Source organism: Syzygium oleosum, unplaced genomic scaffold (assembly GCF_021117445.2).
Source record: "Syzygium oleosum isolate NSW1041296 unplaced genomic scaffold, Sole_v2.1 Sole_v2.26, whole genome shotgun sequence".
NCBI lineage: Eukaryota > Viridiplantae > Streptophyta > Magnoliopsida > Myrtales > Myrtaceae > Syzygium > Syzygium oleosum.
The window spans coordinates 4572294-4589147 of NW_026607510.1; the positions used below are offsets into that span (position 1 = coordinate 4572294).

The following is a 16854-nucleotide window of genomic DNA, read 5'->3' on the forward strand; positions in this document are numbered from 1 at the left end:
TGGGGGAGATCTACGAATGTTCTTTTATCTTTTTTCAGGTAATAAATAAGAGGATTATTTTGCTGGCTGTAAATTGAAGATTAGTTTATTACAACTTTAGTATATCCATTTCATAGAATGATGGCTTTCCAAAATCCAATTAGTACCTGGATTTGGATATGTTCAATCTTATAGTCTTGAATATTTTTTTTGAAGAAATTACATCTTTGGTCTATGTAAAATTTTCGTCCTTATACTTTGTCTAATTACACTATATATGATCTCAAGACATAAAATATATCCAAAACCCATATATCTGATCACATACCCATTGATTCTATGCAACAATATGTTAAAAGTTGTAAAAGCCTACACGATACAGCTTCTGCTATCTTCTTGCAACTTTGCTTAGTCAAGTTGAATCATGCGATGCAAGCTTGAACCTTCAGGTATCCCAAGCGGAGGATCAAGACATGAGCAGTTGTCGACGGTATAAAGCTCCCAATCTTTTATTCCGCATTTCTCAAGCGCCGACGCTAATCGACCGTCACCCATCTCCTTCGGATACTGCCCGTCCGGACTCGCAAGCACTGCACCAGTATAGGACTGCCCCGCGGCTCGTGCTGCTCCGCTGTAGTGAAACAAACCCCAGCTGAGATCATCAGACACATCAACGATAGTCCAGAACTCGTTTGAAACCACTCCATTATCCAAAACACTGAAGTAAAACGTCCCCGGGATCTTGCCTCTCTTGACCCGGTACTTGCGCCTCCTCCAGACCATCTTTCCCTCCAGAGTTTTCACCTGAAAAACCGGCTCATACCAAAAGGACCCTTTCGCTTTTCCTCTGTAAAATAGCTGGTACTGGCACGGGAAATGATCATAAGCCGGGTTTTGACCAGCTACGACACGCCAACTCCAATCAAGATTACCTAACCATCCCACAAAGAGATCTTCTGCAGATTCATGGCAGATCTTCTCGCCTCGAAACTTAACCATGGGTGGGACGAATGGTTTTTCAGGGATTGCCGCATCCAACTCCAGACAATTATTCTTCTGCAGGACACACAAAGAAAATGCTTCCAAGTTCGGGCTCTCATATGACGCAATACATCTATAGTTGCAAACCTGATCCACGGGACTACACTGGTTCAAGCACTGAAGAGCCTTTCTACAATTGGGATCCAGGAGGCAGTTCAATATCTGAGGCCCGCAGTTCTTCACCATGCAGTTCAATGTAGAAAAACCCTTTGACCTCAGGTTTTTTAGAATTGGAACTGGCCTTATGTAAGCATTGATTACGACCAACAAACAGAACCTTATATCATCGGAGTTGCGACGCATCCAGGCCTCAGATACTGTTTCAATTACTTGACTGTTCTCTTTGGTTTGCTTTGATTCAAATGTTCCCACCAGTTTCCCAAAGATGGTCCCTTTTGTTTCAGTTTGAACAACTGATCCACCTAGTTTATTACTTAAACTTGGGGATGAATCAAAGCTGATTATGTTCTGGATATTTCCGCTGTTTCTCTCAATCCACTTCACTGATTCCTGACTCGTTACCGCAACGATAACCAAAATGTCTGCATGTCTCAGCTCCTCCCGAAGTTTTGCAGATGCCTGATCCTTAAATTGGCAGAAATTATCTGTGAACACATGCATTTCAAATCCATCATCAACCCATTTCAGTCTCTTTGCCTGGTCACAAAGAGAATGAAAACGAATTTATATTTCCACGAATTCGGATAGTACATTACCCAAAAAGTGAAAAACCAAAGAGACCAGTCATGATTGAAACAGTAATCGAAACAGCATCCACTTCACTTATGCCCAAAGTGCATCTGAGTCCTAAAACACGCTCTTTTGTGCAAACTGTCAATCAAGTCCATCAATCAAATCTGTCAACTAAATCCGACCAAAATCTTACACGATGCGCTAAAAGATTTAGGACTTGATCGCATAACCAAAAAGTTTAAGGAATCAATTACACAATAAAAAAACTTTCAGGACAATTGCACTTGGGATGAGTTTTAACTTTTAATACCAATGCTATAATTATCCCTCCAGTGATAGTAAGAAGAATTTTCCAAGAATTTCCAATGTAACTAAAGTAGTCATCTCTATCTCTCAGATTGAGTTTCCTCTATAGCATGAATCACTATCGGTCCGCTCTCTACCGCAACAGAGAACAACAGTTAAACGACATTCGTTTCCCCTGTTGCAAAGGCGACTCCTTTCTTGCACGCGCGCGCGCACACAAACACACGAAATTTGCGGACCAAAACAGAGATTGGCTACGGCCCATCTCGATACTTACAGTGTGGAGCATGACCTCGCTCCACGTCGCGCCCTTAAGCGGGCTCAACGCGCCCTCTCCGACGACGGCGACGATTCTCACGGGGGGGCTAGAGGCGGCGGAGGCCGCCACGCTCTCCTTCGTCTCCATGACCGCCTTCGCGATTGCCGGCGCGGGGTGAGGAGTCCCGCCGCGACGGAGACATGGGCTGTAGAAATCGGGAACCCTCCGGCGGTGGGACCTCGACGGCGACGGAGCGGCGGCGGCGGCGGCGGCTGCGGGGTTGGCCGTGAGGCCACGGAAACCAGCTCTCAAGCTGGCAAACTCGAGAGACATCTTCTGTTGCTGTCCGGAGAAGAACGACGAACGTGGCACGTTTTATACTAACTAACAGCTTGAACTACAATTAAATTGGCTATTGAAAGGTTGTAATATTTCCCCATCAATTAATTGATAAGAATATACTTTTTAATAAAATCATCATTTTTCCGAAAAAATTGAAATCAAATACTGCCGAAAATCCTAAATTAGGCCTGTCGTGACATAAATATCTTGAATTTTATTTTTTTGTCATTGAGTACCCTAAATTATGTCAAGTGTCACCAAAAATACCTAAATTAGACCCACTGAAATACTAACACCTAAACTTTTGTCACATTATTATAAGTTTTGGATATTCGAGGCACTAAAAAAAAGAAGTTTAGGCATTGATGTTATGGTGGGCAAAGTTTAGTGGGTTATTATAGGTAAACGGAGGTATTTTTGTTACATCGATATTTAATTTTTGGGATTTCAATGAGAAAACGGGTTTGGAGTATTAATGTCATAGTCGGCGCAACTCGGAGTTTTTAGCAGTATATTTACCTAATTCTTTTTTCTCTTACATGGATGGGGTTTGAAAGATTGTTCCACATTGACAGGAGAAAAAAAAACTTTATTTTACATGAAAATATCAATAATATTCATTGTACCAATTCAAGCTGAGATGGTTGGTGTCCTGTCATCTCAAACATGTCTAGACCATTCTAGGCACTTGTAGGTTTTTCAGTAGAAAATAAAGTCCAATATTGGCTCTGTCGTCCGCTATTATTATTGAATTAATTTTTTCTTGATATTCCCTAAAATTAGTATCGATCATCATGAACAAAATTAAAATGAGCCTACCATTTGGTGATCTAAGGAAAATCCCCTTGCCTGTATTTGGATCTAATAGATAGAGTTCATCACAGCCGTATTTGGATTTATTGGATCAAGTTTATCACAGCCATCCGTTTACGCAGTTCCCCTTTGTCAATCACGTAAACGGCATTGCAAAAGCCATATTCTTTATCGAACACGCCGTACAAGAGAGGCCCAAATTCATGCCAATTTCAGATCGCTCGATATCCGTTTCCAACCAACCTATCAAATCGTGTCGGTGCGTGCAAGAAGTTGTCAACCCAACCGCGATTCCTCTAATCCCTTTCGCACCCCCTTTTTAGCTGTTGATACCATTTCATGAAGCTATGCATCAAATGGACTGAACCTGTGCTATTTGAATATGGCATGGCAGCACCGCTGCAACCATCTCATACCATGAAACAAAGGCCATTTGGTCTTTAAAGAGTAAACGAAAAAAGAGAGTAACATGGCGAATGAAAGAAAGAACTTCGGCATGACTTGCCTCGTCTGAGAGAAACTTCTGCACCAGTTTCACCACAAAAGGTTTTAAGAACCTAATCGTAAAACCTAGGCGACTTACGAGACTATCTAGTATAGACTTAACCCTTTCATCATTCTTCGACAATCTTAACATATTGCACTCTAGGATGAAGAACAGTTCAGCAGAAATTTTCTGATATTTGCAAACAGCGTTAACTATCAACAAGGAAAAAAAAAGGAATCGAAAACAAGAGCTAACGATTATTTCCAATGAATAGATTCTCATTGTTTGAAGGGCAGAAGACGAGGATATTCCAGGATTTGGAACTAGTTTCATGTGGGTTCATCGCTTTACCGCAACCATTCCAAGTTTGACAGGTTAGCTCCTAATGATGTTACAGAGACAACATGTGCAGCTAAATGAGAGAGTTTCCCAAAGAGTCGCGGAGATAAAGACCTTATAATTTATTTAATAATAGATACACTATAGCTGTAACAACTATCTTCAACCAAGAGGTTGAGTTTAATCCACAGGGTTCACGTTCGCTCGCTAGCTAATTTTTAACATAATGTTCAGTTTGCTTTTTCTGCATTAACTTACATCTCTGCAGCAAAGGATTTGCCGCAACCGCATGTTTGGGTAGCATTTGGGTTACTAAATGAAAAGCCTCCACCAATCAGAGCATCGCTGTAGTCCAACTGCATCCCGTACAAGAAGAGAAGGCTCTTTGGATCACAAACTGCAGAGGCAACAGGGAATTATAAGTGACCAGCAGATGATTTTAGGATAATAGATAGCATCAGAACTCTCATAAAATCAAAGTAATGTATTGGAAAGTGATTTCTACATCGTCTGCCATATGTAAGCCAGAGATCACATAAGCAGAAAATTGTACTAAAATATAATGTCTTCCACTTGAACTGCAGAAACTACGCAGGTAGCATACTTCATTGTGTTAGGCTTTAGCATTAATTCATGTACAATCTGGTCTTTGCTGGAATAAAATATCCGGATGTTTAGCGTTAAGCCTCTCAATACACTCAACAATCTGATTTAGCCAAATCAAGTTGCTGATGTTAATACATTTGTCAACTCAATAGTAGAGAGGCAATAGATTATTTCTTTGTAGTCAGCAATCAGCGTGGAGAATTTGAGTGGGTTGTTCCACCAAAAAGAGAAGAGTTAGGTAGTTGACTAAGCAGACAGACATCAATTATATCAAATTCAAGAAACAAACAAAGTAAAACTGTCTGTTGCGTGGAATTCTTCAGCAAATAGACTAGCTTAAGGGAAGATCTGGTCTAACATGAAAGAAGTCCTTTCAGGCAATTCACCGGAATAGAAAAGACGAAATGTTGAATTGTCATTCAACTGTAAAGCACACTGCATCACAATGGATGATGCATGAGGTTTTTTGACCATCCATCACAGACCCACAGGAAGAACTTGAAATTCTGGCAGCTCAATTTTGACTCTTAGGACACTTAAGCAAATTCTTTCTCCTTCCCACTTGAATACTTTCCCAATATAGAATTAAAAAGGTTCATCACAGGCTCCATCAAACACAAAACTTGATCTGTGATATTTTCAGTCCAATTGTTGAGGAAAATCATGTTTAATAGAATTTCTACTTAAATTTTTATCGTGCAATATACAAGGCTGTCCTAAAATGAATTTAATCAGTCGATATAATTGGAAAACGTAATAGATACAGTGCAAAGCATGTATAAAACTGCAATAACATTGATATGTCAGCAAGTTCCAGAAACTTCCAAAATGATATATCAAACTTGTAAATTATCTTTCCCATCCACTACGAATGACAATCAAACAGAAGAAGTGAGGTTGTTATGTAGCTTAGCCACCAAAGACAGGTTGATCATATCTGTCACTTGAGATTGAATGATGCCATGATCATAAACAGAATAATTGTGGACTTGGAACGGGATAGAAGTGTTGTGCAAGCATCATGTCTAAAAACTAAAATAGAAAATGCAGATATTCTGAGTAATCTACTCTATTAGAAGCCATAGACAACAAATCTGTATTAGAAGCCATTGAGGCACATCACCACTCAAAATGGCTAGCTGAGTAGCAAAACACTAATCCTAAGCTGGAAGGGTCAAGTACTTCTTTTTTTTGGTTGGAGGGTCAAGTACTTCAGTCTGTCATCTAAAGCACTGTTAACTATCTTCAATGTTTTCCTGAGAAATGACAGGCAACCTATTGCCTACGAAAATCTAAAACCCAAAAAGGTAAAATCTGAGATCTAAAGTAAATGTCAAAGATGATGATGGATGATGACAACAAGAAGTACGGTAATAATGACATTAGATAGATAAAGAAGAGAATCCAAAGAAGACCCAAATGATAATGCCCAATTCAAGAAAATAAAAGGATAACTACAAAAAACCAGGTTCCGTCATAAGCTTGAATAATGGTACCTTCAAAGGCTTAAAATTAGGAACCCCGAATATTTGAAGATCCTCTACAAAATCTACGATTTCTACTTTTTTGCAACATACATCTGTTGTCTGCGGCATCTACAAATAAAAAAATATAGCATCCACACAGGACTCATGATAAAACCAAGGTTGCAGTTCCAGTGGCTATTTTCTTACTTACGAGATAACGGCAAAATAACTAATAAATAAAAAGTGCAGAGCTCTACCTATAACAAAACCGTTATATTCAATTATGGAGTCATCAGGCCTTGCGTTTGACCGATTCTCGAAATCCATTGTGTAAGACATGCCAGAGCATCCACCCTGCCTGACACCAATTCTGAGACATAAATCTTCACTGCGCTCAGATCTCATCCTGTTCAAGTGCTTCAGAGCATTGTCTGTGAGGGAGATGGCAGGCTTCAGCTGCTCAGAAGCTGGCGCAGCTGTAACGTAAAGGACAATCCGTAAATCAGATTATGGTCCTAGAGGAACTGAGAAAAAAATAACTGAAAGACAAATGGTAATTTGCACTGTCCAGCATCATGGGTAACATCAGATTTGCAGTAATTTAGCCTAATCTTTAAGGCAATGAGAGCTCACACGACCAGAAAATGATTTTCCATGTCTCCCCCTTTCTCCAAAATGTTCCGATAATCATAAAAAAGCAGTAGACACTAGACACCGATGTCTATCCCTGCTACATCACTGAATAGTTTGACTAGAAGTAGTGTCTTTGATCCAGCAAATCACGTTTTCGACACCATTTGCAATCAATTTGTCCGCGAAACATCTTCCAAAGTTTGTTTGAAGCAAGTATAAGGACACATACATTTCAGACTTCCGCGATTCCTACTTTCAACCATTTACTATCGACAACTTCTCTAGGTGCCACACGGTAACGAATAACTCAAAAATAAGTTTCATCAAATTGCGAGCCGAAAACTAAAGACGCAATCACTTCACGAAGAGAAAGGTAAGCCTGTGCTAAGATCCTCCTTCCTCTTCAGAGGAATATCCAAACACAGCATCGAGGAAATCGCACTACCAACAGATGCCGCACAAGCACTCCACACGTTCTAAAATGATCGATCCTTCCGCATCAAAACAATCCCGCCACTTCACCAATTCGCCATTCCACAACAACAACAAGCCAAGGCGCGTCATCGCCATCGCCGGTCGCATCCACGCGCTAACCTCGCGACGGCACCGCCGCACGAACAGGAAGAACGAAGCGGAGACCGCAATACCTGAAACAGAAGCCGATCGAATCGGGGCGTTCCTCCTCCGGTTGGCGTCGAGGCTGCGCAATCGGAGGGAAATCGGACCGCGGCGGAAAGAGACCGCCGTCGCCGGCGACGGCGACGGTGAAGCGTAGCTAGGCACGGCGCGGAGAAGAGGAGGGCCGTTCATGGCTGTTGCAGAAAACGCCATTTGCGAGCTAGAGAGAGAGAGAGAGAGAGAGAGAGAGAGGTGAATAGAAGTTTGACTAATTTCCGTCTGATATTTTTCCTTTTGTATTGGAGGAAAAAAAAATGCAAATTTCTTCATTTTTTTTTTGAGGCCGCCAAATTTTATTCATGTCCCTCTTCGTATAATTAGGAAAAATATTTTTTGATTTTTTTTTTCATTTTTCTTAAATTTACGAATACATGCATAATAATAGTCATGAAAATGTAAAATTGTCGTACATAAAAGAAAAAAATTATGTAAATTCTCGTTTCATCGTGTCTTGGCAAATCTCATTATACTTGAATTGTTAGACAAAAAAGTTTTGACGATATATTAATATACGTCTGTTTTTGAGGAAAATATATTGATTTTTTTATGATTCGTCGGACTTCTAGAAGCGAAATGAAAAACGCAACGGGTATCATCAATAAATTTTGAAAACTGGTCATACCCAATGAGGTATGGCAATGTGGATATCGAAAAGTAAAATTAGACTTTTGAAAAGATAAATCGATTAGGTATCTATTTTTATCGGTTGTAAAGCTTTTTTTTTTTTTTCGTCGAAGAAAATTGTTTCCCCACTCTTCTTTTCTTTAAATGGCAAAAGAGAAAGCAGCTTTTCCTCTCCCATATCTCACACCTATAGCAATTTTTTACCCGGAAAAATTTCAATTAGGCCCCTGGATCAAGAACCTTTTTGCAAAGTACCCCTATACTCGATCTTCTCTCAAACAATCCCCTACATTTGTGTCAAATAGACCCCAAAAGCCAAACCTCAATGACAAAGTCGTCGGCCGGGCATGTGCACCTCCCACATGTAAATTTGTGCAAGTGGCGGGTGCATTTTCTTTAGGTCTTGTTTGTTTCACTAAAAATGAATTGATTTTTAAAAGTAATGACTTGTATCGTCTGCAAAAATGAATGAAAAATATTTTCATTGTCCACGAAAATATTTAGACATAAATGATTGTTGCTAGTGAAAATATTTTTTATTGACTAATTATTTCAAGCAATACAAGCAATCGCTTTTAAGAAATTTTTTTCCAAATCATTCGTTTTTCGCGAACAAACAGAGGGATGGTGATCTTTTTTTCACCTGTGTTTAGTTTAAGGGTTTCATTGACACGGATGTATTGAGTGCAAGAGGTAATTCGAGTAAAGTATTGGGGGTGTGTTGCAAAAAGGCAAAATGACACAAACGATCCTTAAACTTTAGTCCAATGTGCAATTTGGTCCCTGAACTTTAACCCAATATGTAATGTGGTTCATGAACTTTCATTTGTTCAATACCATCCATAAACTTTTGATACATGTTCAATTCAGTCCTTGAATTATATGAAAATGTTCTATCCAGTTTTTTCCATTAATTCAAGTTCAGAGATTATATTCAACATTTTCATATAGTTTAGGGACTGAATTGAATATATACCAAAAGTTAAGGATGATATTGAACAAAATAAAAGTTCAGGGACCATATTGAATATTAGCCTAAAGTTCAGGGACTAAATTGAACAAATTAAAAGTTCATGGATCAAATTACATATTGAGTCAAAGTTTAAAGACTGTTTGTGTAATTTTCCCTTGCAAAAATGAAACAAATTCAGGGGCTAATTAGAAAATTTCCGATTTTTGATCTCCCTCTCATATGATAAAAACGTTAAACCTTGGATTGCCGACCGTCTGAATACTAGGCAATCGGAAAGTCTAGCGTTAACAGAGAGAACCGCCGTGTGCGGTGGTTCCGGCGGTCGTGCACCGTCCGTCGGCGTATCGCCGATCCGGTCACGATCGCCCGTGAAAGTGCCATGATTGATGAAACCCATCATCGGTCGAGCGACATTGGCGCTGCTCTCTCCTTCAAGATTCAAGCAATTCAACGTCGCAGTTCGCTCGAATTCTTGCAAACGTTTCGTTGATACGCCAGAAGCTTACTCCACAGATGCTTCCCTCCGAGGTGGTGCCGAGATCGACACGTCGTCGCATGCCCATGAGTTGTTCGACGAATTGTCCAACTGGGACGTGGTGTCAGCTTCGGCCTTGCTCGGCCGGTGCGCTCGTAGCCACCGTCACGATGAGGTGATCCATCTTTTCTCGAGGGTGCTCGCTTCGAATATAAGGCCCAATGAATTCACGTTCGGCACTGCAATTCATTCGTCGACCGTGCTTGGCGACGTCCGTGTGGGAAAGCAGCTCCATGCTTGTGCGATGAAGATGGGCCTCCACTCGATTGTGTTTGTGGGCAGTGCGGTTTTGGATGCGTATGCCAAGTTGAGCACTCTTGACGAGGCTCGAAGAGCTTTCGAAGATACCAGGGAGCCCAATGTGGTATCCTACACGACTATGATAAGTGGGTACCTGAAAAGGGGTAGCTTTGATGATGCTATAGCTCTTTTTGAGAATATGCCGGAGAAAAATGTGGTTTCTTGGAATGCAGTGATTTGTGGCCATAGCCAAGCTGGTCATAGTGAGGAGGCTGTCAATCTATTCATCAGGATGCTCAGGGAAGGGTTTATGCCTAATGAATCCACTTTCCCATGTGCTCTAACGGCATCTGCCAATATTGCAGCTCTTGGGATAGGCAGAAGCTTCCATGGCTTTGCAATTAAGTGCTTGGATAAGTTCGGTGTGTTCGTGGCCAACTCATTAATCAGTTGTTATGCGAAATGTGGAAGCATGGAAGATAGTCTTTTGGTTTTCGATAAGCTAGCGGAGAAAAATCGTGTTTCGTGCAATGCCGTGATATGTGGTTTTGCACAGAATGGGGAGGCAAAGGAAGCCATTAACTTCTTTGAGACAATGCGGACCATGGGATTCGAGCCTAATAGTGTCTCTTATCTTGGTTTGTTGTGGGCTTGTAATCATGCGGGACTTGTCGATGAGGGTTATTCCTACTTCAATAAGGGTAGATTGGAGAATCCCACCATGCTAAAACCAGAGCACTATGCCTGCATGGTTGATTTATTTTCTCGGTGCGGGCGTTTCGAAGAAGCAGAAGAGTTTCTTAAAGATTTGCCTTTTGATCCAGGAATTGGATTTTGGAAGGCATTGCTTGGAGGCTGCCAAATTCATTCTAATTTTGAATTGGGGGAACTGGCAGCTAAAAGAATTCTGGCTTTGGATCCTAAAGACGTATCATCCTACATAATGATGTCTAATGCACATTCTGTAGCCGGCAGATGGCAGAGTGTCTCGACTTTAAGAAAGGACATGAGAGAGAAAGGGATGATGAGAGTCCCTGGTTGCAGCTGGCTTGAAGTAAAAAATAAAAATCATGTATTTGTAACTGGGGATAAGAATCACATCCAAGAGGTTGATATCTACATGGTTTTGAGAATTTTTCTCGAGCATCTGAAGGAGATGGAAGCTTCGAGTCTCGAGAATGAATTTCTTTCATAGGTGACAAGGCCATGTCGATGGTAAAACTAATTGATGGGAGTGGAAAATGAACTTCAACCTTGAGAGATTAGTTCCTCTGGATTGTGCTCCCTCTAAGCACTAACTGGAAAAATGTCATGAGGAGCTCCTCTTTGCAACGGTATCTATTTCCTCTTTCTTCTGTACTTAAATTGATGGCTAAGATGGATTCAAGAGTTGATCATACATCAAACATATCACTACGTGACTTCTCGTTGAAAACGGAATTAGGAAATTGGAGCTCTGTTATTATCAGGAACTTCTCAATCAGAAGGATTGAAAAGGAATTGTTCCTTCTTAAGCTTTTCCTCTCAAAAAAGTGGGAGTCCTTTGAATTGTGGCTGGAATTAATCATATTTCATTCATTTGTTTCATGCTTTCATTAACGTCCTTGATACATTTATTTCATTCCATATGATATTTCTGCTCCCGCTTCAAATTTATTGTGAAATATCCAGGATTGACATAGTTGGCATTCAATATGCTCCTCCTCCCAGTTATCTACAGTGGAAGTGGTTATGGATGATGATTATAGAATATTTTGGCCTCTACCATATTATTATCATTCTATGTCCCTAATAGTGATTTGGCATCCACAAAAAATGACCGCCTGTAAACCATTAGTGAGTAACATGGTTGAGATGATAACCTTACAAATCCGGGATCCTAGATCTGAGTTAGGCATGATCATTTAATGATCTCGTATAATAAGTCCTTACATTAACGGAATGTTTCATTCTTCTACCTGACATGTTGCAAGTCCCTAGAGTGAGTCATTGCTGAGTGGAAGGAATATCTTAATGCCACAAGGGCAGAAGGATGCCTAAAACAAAATTATGACAGAAAGAGGGGTTGATGGCTCAAAAAACCTACTTGCGATACTAAAGCTCAACTGTGATGCAGCGTGGAAGAATGGTAAGATGTTCTTGCTTTCTCAGCTAAAGATGATGAAGGCAAATGTGTACAGGCATGGAGAAGAAAGTGTAGATGTATAAATGCAGCTCCTGCAGAGGCTGAAGCTTTCTTGCTGGCTTTCCAGGGGATGGATGATATGCCTTGGCGCCAGCTATTATAGAAGGAGATTGCAAAGTGCTGATAGATGTGAAGGTAACATTTTCAAACACGAGATATCAGCGATAAAGAATGTATCTAGTGAATGTAACATAAGTATTAGGATAGAAACCCTAGGGACATTTATTTTAGCGTGAGTCACTAATGCATCGTAAAAGAAAGCTTTCTCCCCAAATCGCTGATTGCTATGGAAACATTATATCCGGTATCTCTGACTGGGATAATGGTAGTTTTCTTGCTTGATGGCAATGCTTTGGCATTTCGCATGAAGTTTAGCCGTGAAAGAAAAATGCATGGCCATTAGGGAAGCTGTCTGGTAGTTTAATGCCATAAAACCAGTGAAGCAATCATTTAAACAGATTCTCTAAGTGCTCAAAGTGTGATTGGAGGCCTTGTAAATCTTCATTGGCAGTTGGAAATTGGGCAAAAGCATGAAGCACTGTTAGATAATCCAGTTACAGCCTCACTTCTATTCAAAGAAGATGCAATATAGTTGCAAAGGGAGATGTCCAGCATGCTAGGAATATGATCTTGGCACTAGCTTGGAGAAATGATCAAATTGCAGATTAAAAATGTTGAATTTGGAGCTGATATAACACAGACCCACAGACATACATGTAGTATCTTTCTTTTATGCCTCGAGAATAATGAATTTCATGGTTAAAGCAGTCTGAGACTACTTTTGAGAATCGAATTACATTATTCCCCAAAAAAGAATGCTGGTGCGAGCCACTCGATGCGTTTGGGGCACCTGCCTCTTTCCAACCCCCAACATGTAAAAAAAATTGTGTAGAATATTGTGAAAGAATCGAAGTAAGACCATGCAAATCTTTTAGGAAGCATACTTCAGCAAGCACAGCCACCTCTTGGCTCGACTTCGGAAACAGTTTCTGAGATTCCCTGGAAATAACTGCACATTGAACTTATCTGTGACCCTCTCTTAAAGTAAAAGTACATGCATCTATAGGGAAAATGGGGCTGAGTAGGCAATGTGATTGGTAGGTCGTAACCAAGTATAGAACTAAAGGGGTTTTGGTTTTCTTTCTCTTGTACAGATCATGTAATTGTAGTTTTAACACAAAATCTGAGCTAAATGATGAATGCCAGTCCCGTGGTTATTGCTTAAAGATCAAATATACCCTTAAGTTGTGGGAAGATGCTTTTCATTTAGGTGCATTTCTGTTATGCAAATAATCATCCAGAGTAAAAACCAGCACTGTCAAATCCAAACCTAAAGGAAGTTTGAATTGAAAGAATCAGTTTCTGCATTAAAATTACTGCAAATAGCTCATATTCACTTTATATTGAGAAGGTATAGAATAATAGATTGAGAGTGTGTTTTTTTAGATGGACTCACATGTCTTGTTGGTGTTCACTCGCGAGCGCAGCTTGCGCGACGCACAAAAATGCTTCATCGACATTGTAACCTTCTTTTGCTGAGGTCTCGAAGTACGGAATGTTTCCCTGGGAAGCACACCATTCCTTTGCTCTTTTTTCAGAAACCTGCAAGTAGATATAACCATTCACACTATGATTCATTAAAGAAATTTCTGTAAAGCCAAGTTTTGTGTTTTGCATTTGCTAAATACCACACGACTGTGACCGCCGTCTATGTCTATTTTGTTCCCGAGCAATATGAAGGGGAACGCCTCCGGATCTGCCGGATCTGCCTGGCCAGAGTAAGACAATATATGGGGAAGAAAGAAAATCAATAAACTTTATTGATCATGAAATCACATTTAAGATAATTGAAGAAGATTCAATATATCTCTCATGTGCTTTTCAAATAATCATTCAGAAGCGCATTCATGCTATTGCCAATTCGAAGTTCGACCTTGACGGAACTTTCCAAATGTCAAGTCGAATATCATCGAAGATATCATATGAGGTTAATAAGCTGCTGACCTGCTTAAGGAACTCCTCGTGCCAATTGCTGACAGATTCAAAGGTTTTACCAACGTTGACATCATATACAAGGACACAGCAATCTGCACCTCTGTAAAATGCCGCTCCGAGGCTGTGAAACCGTTCCTGCCCTGCCGTGTCCCACACCTGCCGAACAACAAACGCATGTGACTTATGAATATTTTCACAAACAGATTGAAATGGATCTAAGAAGAAAAGAAGAAACAAAATTGAGTCACCTACTTGTAGAGTGACCAGTTTGTCATCAATCTGCAGTTCCTTAGTGACAAAATCGGCTCCGATCGTAGCCTTGTACTGTTGGCTGAACTTTTTGTACACGTATCTGAATAGCCAGTCAAGGGTTCAAGCAGATTACTAGCAAAAAGCATCCAAGTATGCATTTAGATTAAACCAGTGTACAGAAGCTCAAGTTAGTATCACCTGGTATGGTACAATTACAAACACATATTTTCTGTTCTAAAACATTCTTAAGCTTTCAGCTCGCTGTGGTAATTGTTGCAAGCATTGTGTTGACAAACTACTTTCCGGGAAATCCTCTAAAAGAAATAGGAAACAGAAATGAGAAAGTATTTCACATGACCGATACGCCACGCTTCACTAATAAAAAACTGATATTTTAAAATTATCAACTGGTAAACAGATTCTCTCAACCCAGAACTATTGCTGAAATGGAGATTGGCCTGCTCCTCAGAGCCAGAGTTGCGACCTGTTGCGTAGAGAACCAAGAAACAGACATGGAGATTGTGGGAGTCAAATCATTTACGACGACTTACATAACAGAGGGACTGTAAATTCAACCATATCTGGTTAGATGGATGATGAGTGAAGTGCACAACTAATCTGCTTCAGGCATGTGAGTGATGCTTGCGAAATAAACATGACATTGCTGTGAAGGATACTGGTTCATCAAGGAGGTCTTTCCCACGCTGGAAAAACTCAATCAAATTAGAAACCTCATCACATTTTCAATAGCATCAGCTATATCCAAAAGAAATTTCAGGCGAAAAATTTCTACAGAGAGAGAGAGACAGAGACAGAGAGTATACCCGCTGTCACCAAGAACTATGACCTTGAGCAAGGTTCTTCTCCTCAAAGTATCCATGAAGACCCAGCTCAGCTTAATGTATGTATATTCTCCTTCCAAAAAGCAGGGAAAAAGAAGCAGAGGAAAGTGACTGCAGCACCCCCACAACACAAGCCTATCTCCCAAAATCTCTCTGTTCCTTCTCTTTCTCCTTGTGGGTATGTGCTCAAAAGTGAACCCCCCAATGATCTCTCTTTCAGTGGTGATTTCCCACAGGAATGTTCCTGACAATTCTTCTTTCTTCTTCCTCTTTATTCCAGCGCTTGCTGTGATCTGGGGTACCAAAATACAATTATAACTTCTTGTGGGGGGGTTTGGTGTGATTGATGAATGATGGGAAGGGCCAAAGAAAGGCCATGTGAGGCTCGCCAACTAATGAAACGAAATGAGTACCAGCCAGCGAAGCTCTTTTATCCCATAAAGAAAAGACGAATCAAAGTCAAATCGACCCAATCAAAGAAAGAAGTTTCTCTCCTCCCATTACTCTGTTCGTCTCGTGGACTCCTCCTCCTCCTCCTCCTCCTACCTTTGTTGTCGTGTTCGCCTCTTTCTCCCGTTCGTTTTCTTCAATGATTGTTCCCAAACTGCTTTGGCCGTTGCGGCCATGACATGCCTGAGGCCATTGTCTAGTACGTGTTCCATGTTAGCCACGAACGTGCTTGAGACCATCTTTTAGTACGGCGTGTTTCTCGTCAGCTTCGTGCACTTTAGGCTCCGTTCGTTTGGTGGAAAATATTCTCTTTTTGGAAAATATTTTTCTGGAAGTCATTTTCCTGAAAAATGTTTTCCCGGAACATAATTTTCCGGTGTTCGGCGACCAATATGAAAAAGTTTCGGAAAATATTTTTCAACGACGACCGGCGGCGGCCGGCGGGCGTCCGGTAACTGGCGGCCGGCGGCGGCGGGCGTCCGGCGACCGGCGGCCAACGGTGGTGACCGGCGATCAACTTCCTCTCCCACGGAAAATATTTTCCCTCCCATGAGCAATTTTACCTTCAATTTGGGGGAAAATGATTTCCTCTTTGTGAAAAGAGGAAATCATTTTCCTCAAAACAATGAAGGATTTGGGGACGGGGAAGGAAAATTTCCGTCCCCGAACACCGGAAAACGCGGAAAATATTTTCCGGAAAAATATTTTTCCGCAAACGAACACAGCCTAAGTCTTGAAATTTTCGTTTCGTGCATCCACATGCAAGAGGGGGTCGTTTTAACGCCACATCGGATAATTAGAACAAAGCTAGAATAAACAAAACTTAAAATCCACAAATAATCTCAAATTATATATATAAAAAAATAAGATAGCAGATGAAGGATCGGGGTGAGCATCCAGAGGGCGGTGGCGGTAGTGGTGGCGGTGCCGCCCCTGCCGTGCCGTCGTCTTTTTTCTATTTTTAGTCCTATTTTTGTATTTTTCCGGTTGGTTTTTTACTTTCGATTTTAATTTGCTACAATATTTTCATTTTTTTTTTAAAGTTTCCTAATTGGGAGCACTCCCTCGCCACATTAATGGTCGTTTTGGTATTGGGAGCACTCCCTCGCCACATTA

At 40.7% G+C, this 16854-nt stretch overlaps 4 protein-coding genes across 10 annotated transcripts; 1 reads left to right on the forward strand and 3 right to left on the reverse strand.

Annotated features, from left to right (window-relative positions):
* Positions 1-257: 257 nt before the first annotated feature.
* Positions 258-2662, reverse strand: LOC115681985 (uncharacterized). The gene is made up of 2 exons (XM_030606094.2): positions 2297-2662; positions 258-1677 (listed from the first exon to the last, which is right to left on the reverse strand). Exons 1-2 carry the CDS (start codon positions 2609-2611, stop codon positions 388-390), a joined length of 1605 nt encoding a protein of 534 aa, XP_030461954.2. The 5' UTR covers positions 2612-2662; the 3' UTR covers positions 258-387.
* Positions 2663-4345: 1683 nt separating this feature from the next.
* On the reverse strand, positions 4346-7834 carry LOC115681986 (iron-sulfur assembly protein IscA, chloroplastic). The gene is made up of 3 exons (XM_030606095.2): positions 7612-7834; positions 6589-6807; positions 4346-4656 (listed from the first exon to the last, which is right to left on the reverse strand). The coding sequence occupies exons 1-3, from the start codon at positions 7793-7795 to the stop codon at positions 4514-4516; spliced, it is 546 nt and encodes a 181-aa protein (XP_030461955.1). The 5' UTR covers positions 7796-7834; the 3' UTR covers positions 4346-4513.
* A 1611-nt stretch (positions 7835-9445) lies between these two features.
* On the forward strand, positions 9446-12966 carry LOC115682010 (pentatricopeptide repeat-containing protein At5g42450, mitochondrial-like). Of its 6 annotated transcripts, XM_056303225.1 has the most exons (4): positions 9446-11348; positions 11988-12142; positions 12267-12334; positions 12711-12966. In XM_056303225.1, the coding sequence occupies exon 1, from the start codon at positions 9626-9628 to the stop codon at positions 11207-11209; it is 1584 nt and encodes a 527-aa protein (XP_056159200.1). In that variant the 5' UTR covers positions 9446-9625; the 3' UTR covers positions 11210-11348; positions 11988-12142; positions 12267-12334; positions 12711-12966. The 6 variants fall into 6 exon arrangements, with proteins under 6 accessions (XP_056159200.1, XP_056159197.1, XP_056159201.1 ...); XM_056303222.1 differs by having other exon boundaries at positions 11988-12334; XM_056303226.1 differs by lacking the exon at positions 12711-12966 and having other exon boundaries at positions 12238-12506.
* On the reverse strand, positions 12911-15853 carry LOC115682011 (ras-related protein Rab7). 2 transcript variants are annotated; one of them, XM_056303227.1, is made up of 8 exons: positions 15702-15853; positions 15271-15581; positions 15124-15150; positions 14447-14546; positions 14204-14350; positions 13888-13968; positions 13656-13801; positions 12911-13208 (listed from the first exon to the last, which is right to left on the reverse strand). In XM_056303227.1, exons 2-8 carry the CDS (start codon positions 15324-15326, stop codon positions 13145-13147), a joined length of 621 nt encoding a protein of 206 aa, XP_056159202.1. In that variant the 5' UTR covers positions 15327-15581; positions 15702-15853; the 3' UTR covers positions 12911-13144. The 2 variants fall into 2 exon arrangements, with proteins under 2 accessions (XP_056159202.1, XP_030461999.1); XM_030606139.2 differs by lacking the exon at positions 15702-15853 and having other exon boundaries at positions 15271-15695.
* Positions 15854-16854: the final 1001 nt, after the last annotated feature.

Bases quoted from the DNA above. Each gene is read 5' to 3' on its own strand.
- LOC115681986 (XM_030606095.2), bottom strand. From the start codon at position 7,795: ATGGCGTTTTCTGCAACAGCCATGAACGGCCCTCCTCTTCTCCGCGCC. The intron at 6,808-7,611 runs GTATTGCGGTCT...TTTACGTTACAG, and splicing joins TCGATCGGCTTCTGTTTCAG to CTGCGCCAGCTTCTGAGCAG. The intron at 4,657-6,588 runs GTAGAGCTCTGC...TTGCCTCTGCAG, and splicing joins ATATAACGGTTTTGTTATAG to TTTGTGATCCAAAGAGCCTT.
- LOC115682010 (XM_056303222.1), top strand. From the start codon at position 9,626: ATGAAACCCATCATCGGTCGAGCGACATTGGCGCTGCTCTCTCCTTCA.
- LOC115681985 (XM_030606094.2), bottom strand. From the start codon at position 2,611: ATGTCTCTCGAGTTTGCCAGCTTGAGAGCTGGTTTCCGTGGCCTCACG. The intron at 1,678-2,296 runs GTAAGTATCGAG...CTTTGTGACCAG, and splicing joins GCGAGGTCATGCTCCACACT to GCAAAGAGACTGAAATGGGT.
- LOC115682011 (XM_056303227.1), bottom strand. From the start codon at position 15,326: ATGGATACTTTGAGGAGAAGAACCTTGCTCAAGGTCATAGTTCTTGGT. The intron at 14,351-14,446 runs GTAGGTGACTCA...GTTGTTCGGCAG, and splicing joins ACAAACTGGTCACTCTACAA to GTGTGGGACACGGCAGGGCA. The intron at 13,969-14,203 runs GTCAGCAGCTTA...TACTCTGGCCAG, and splicing joins ACGAGGAGTTCCTTAAGCAG to GCAGATCCGGCAGATCCGGA.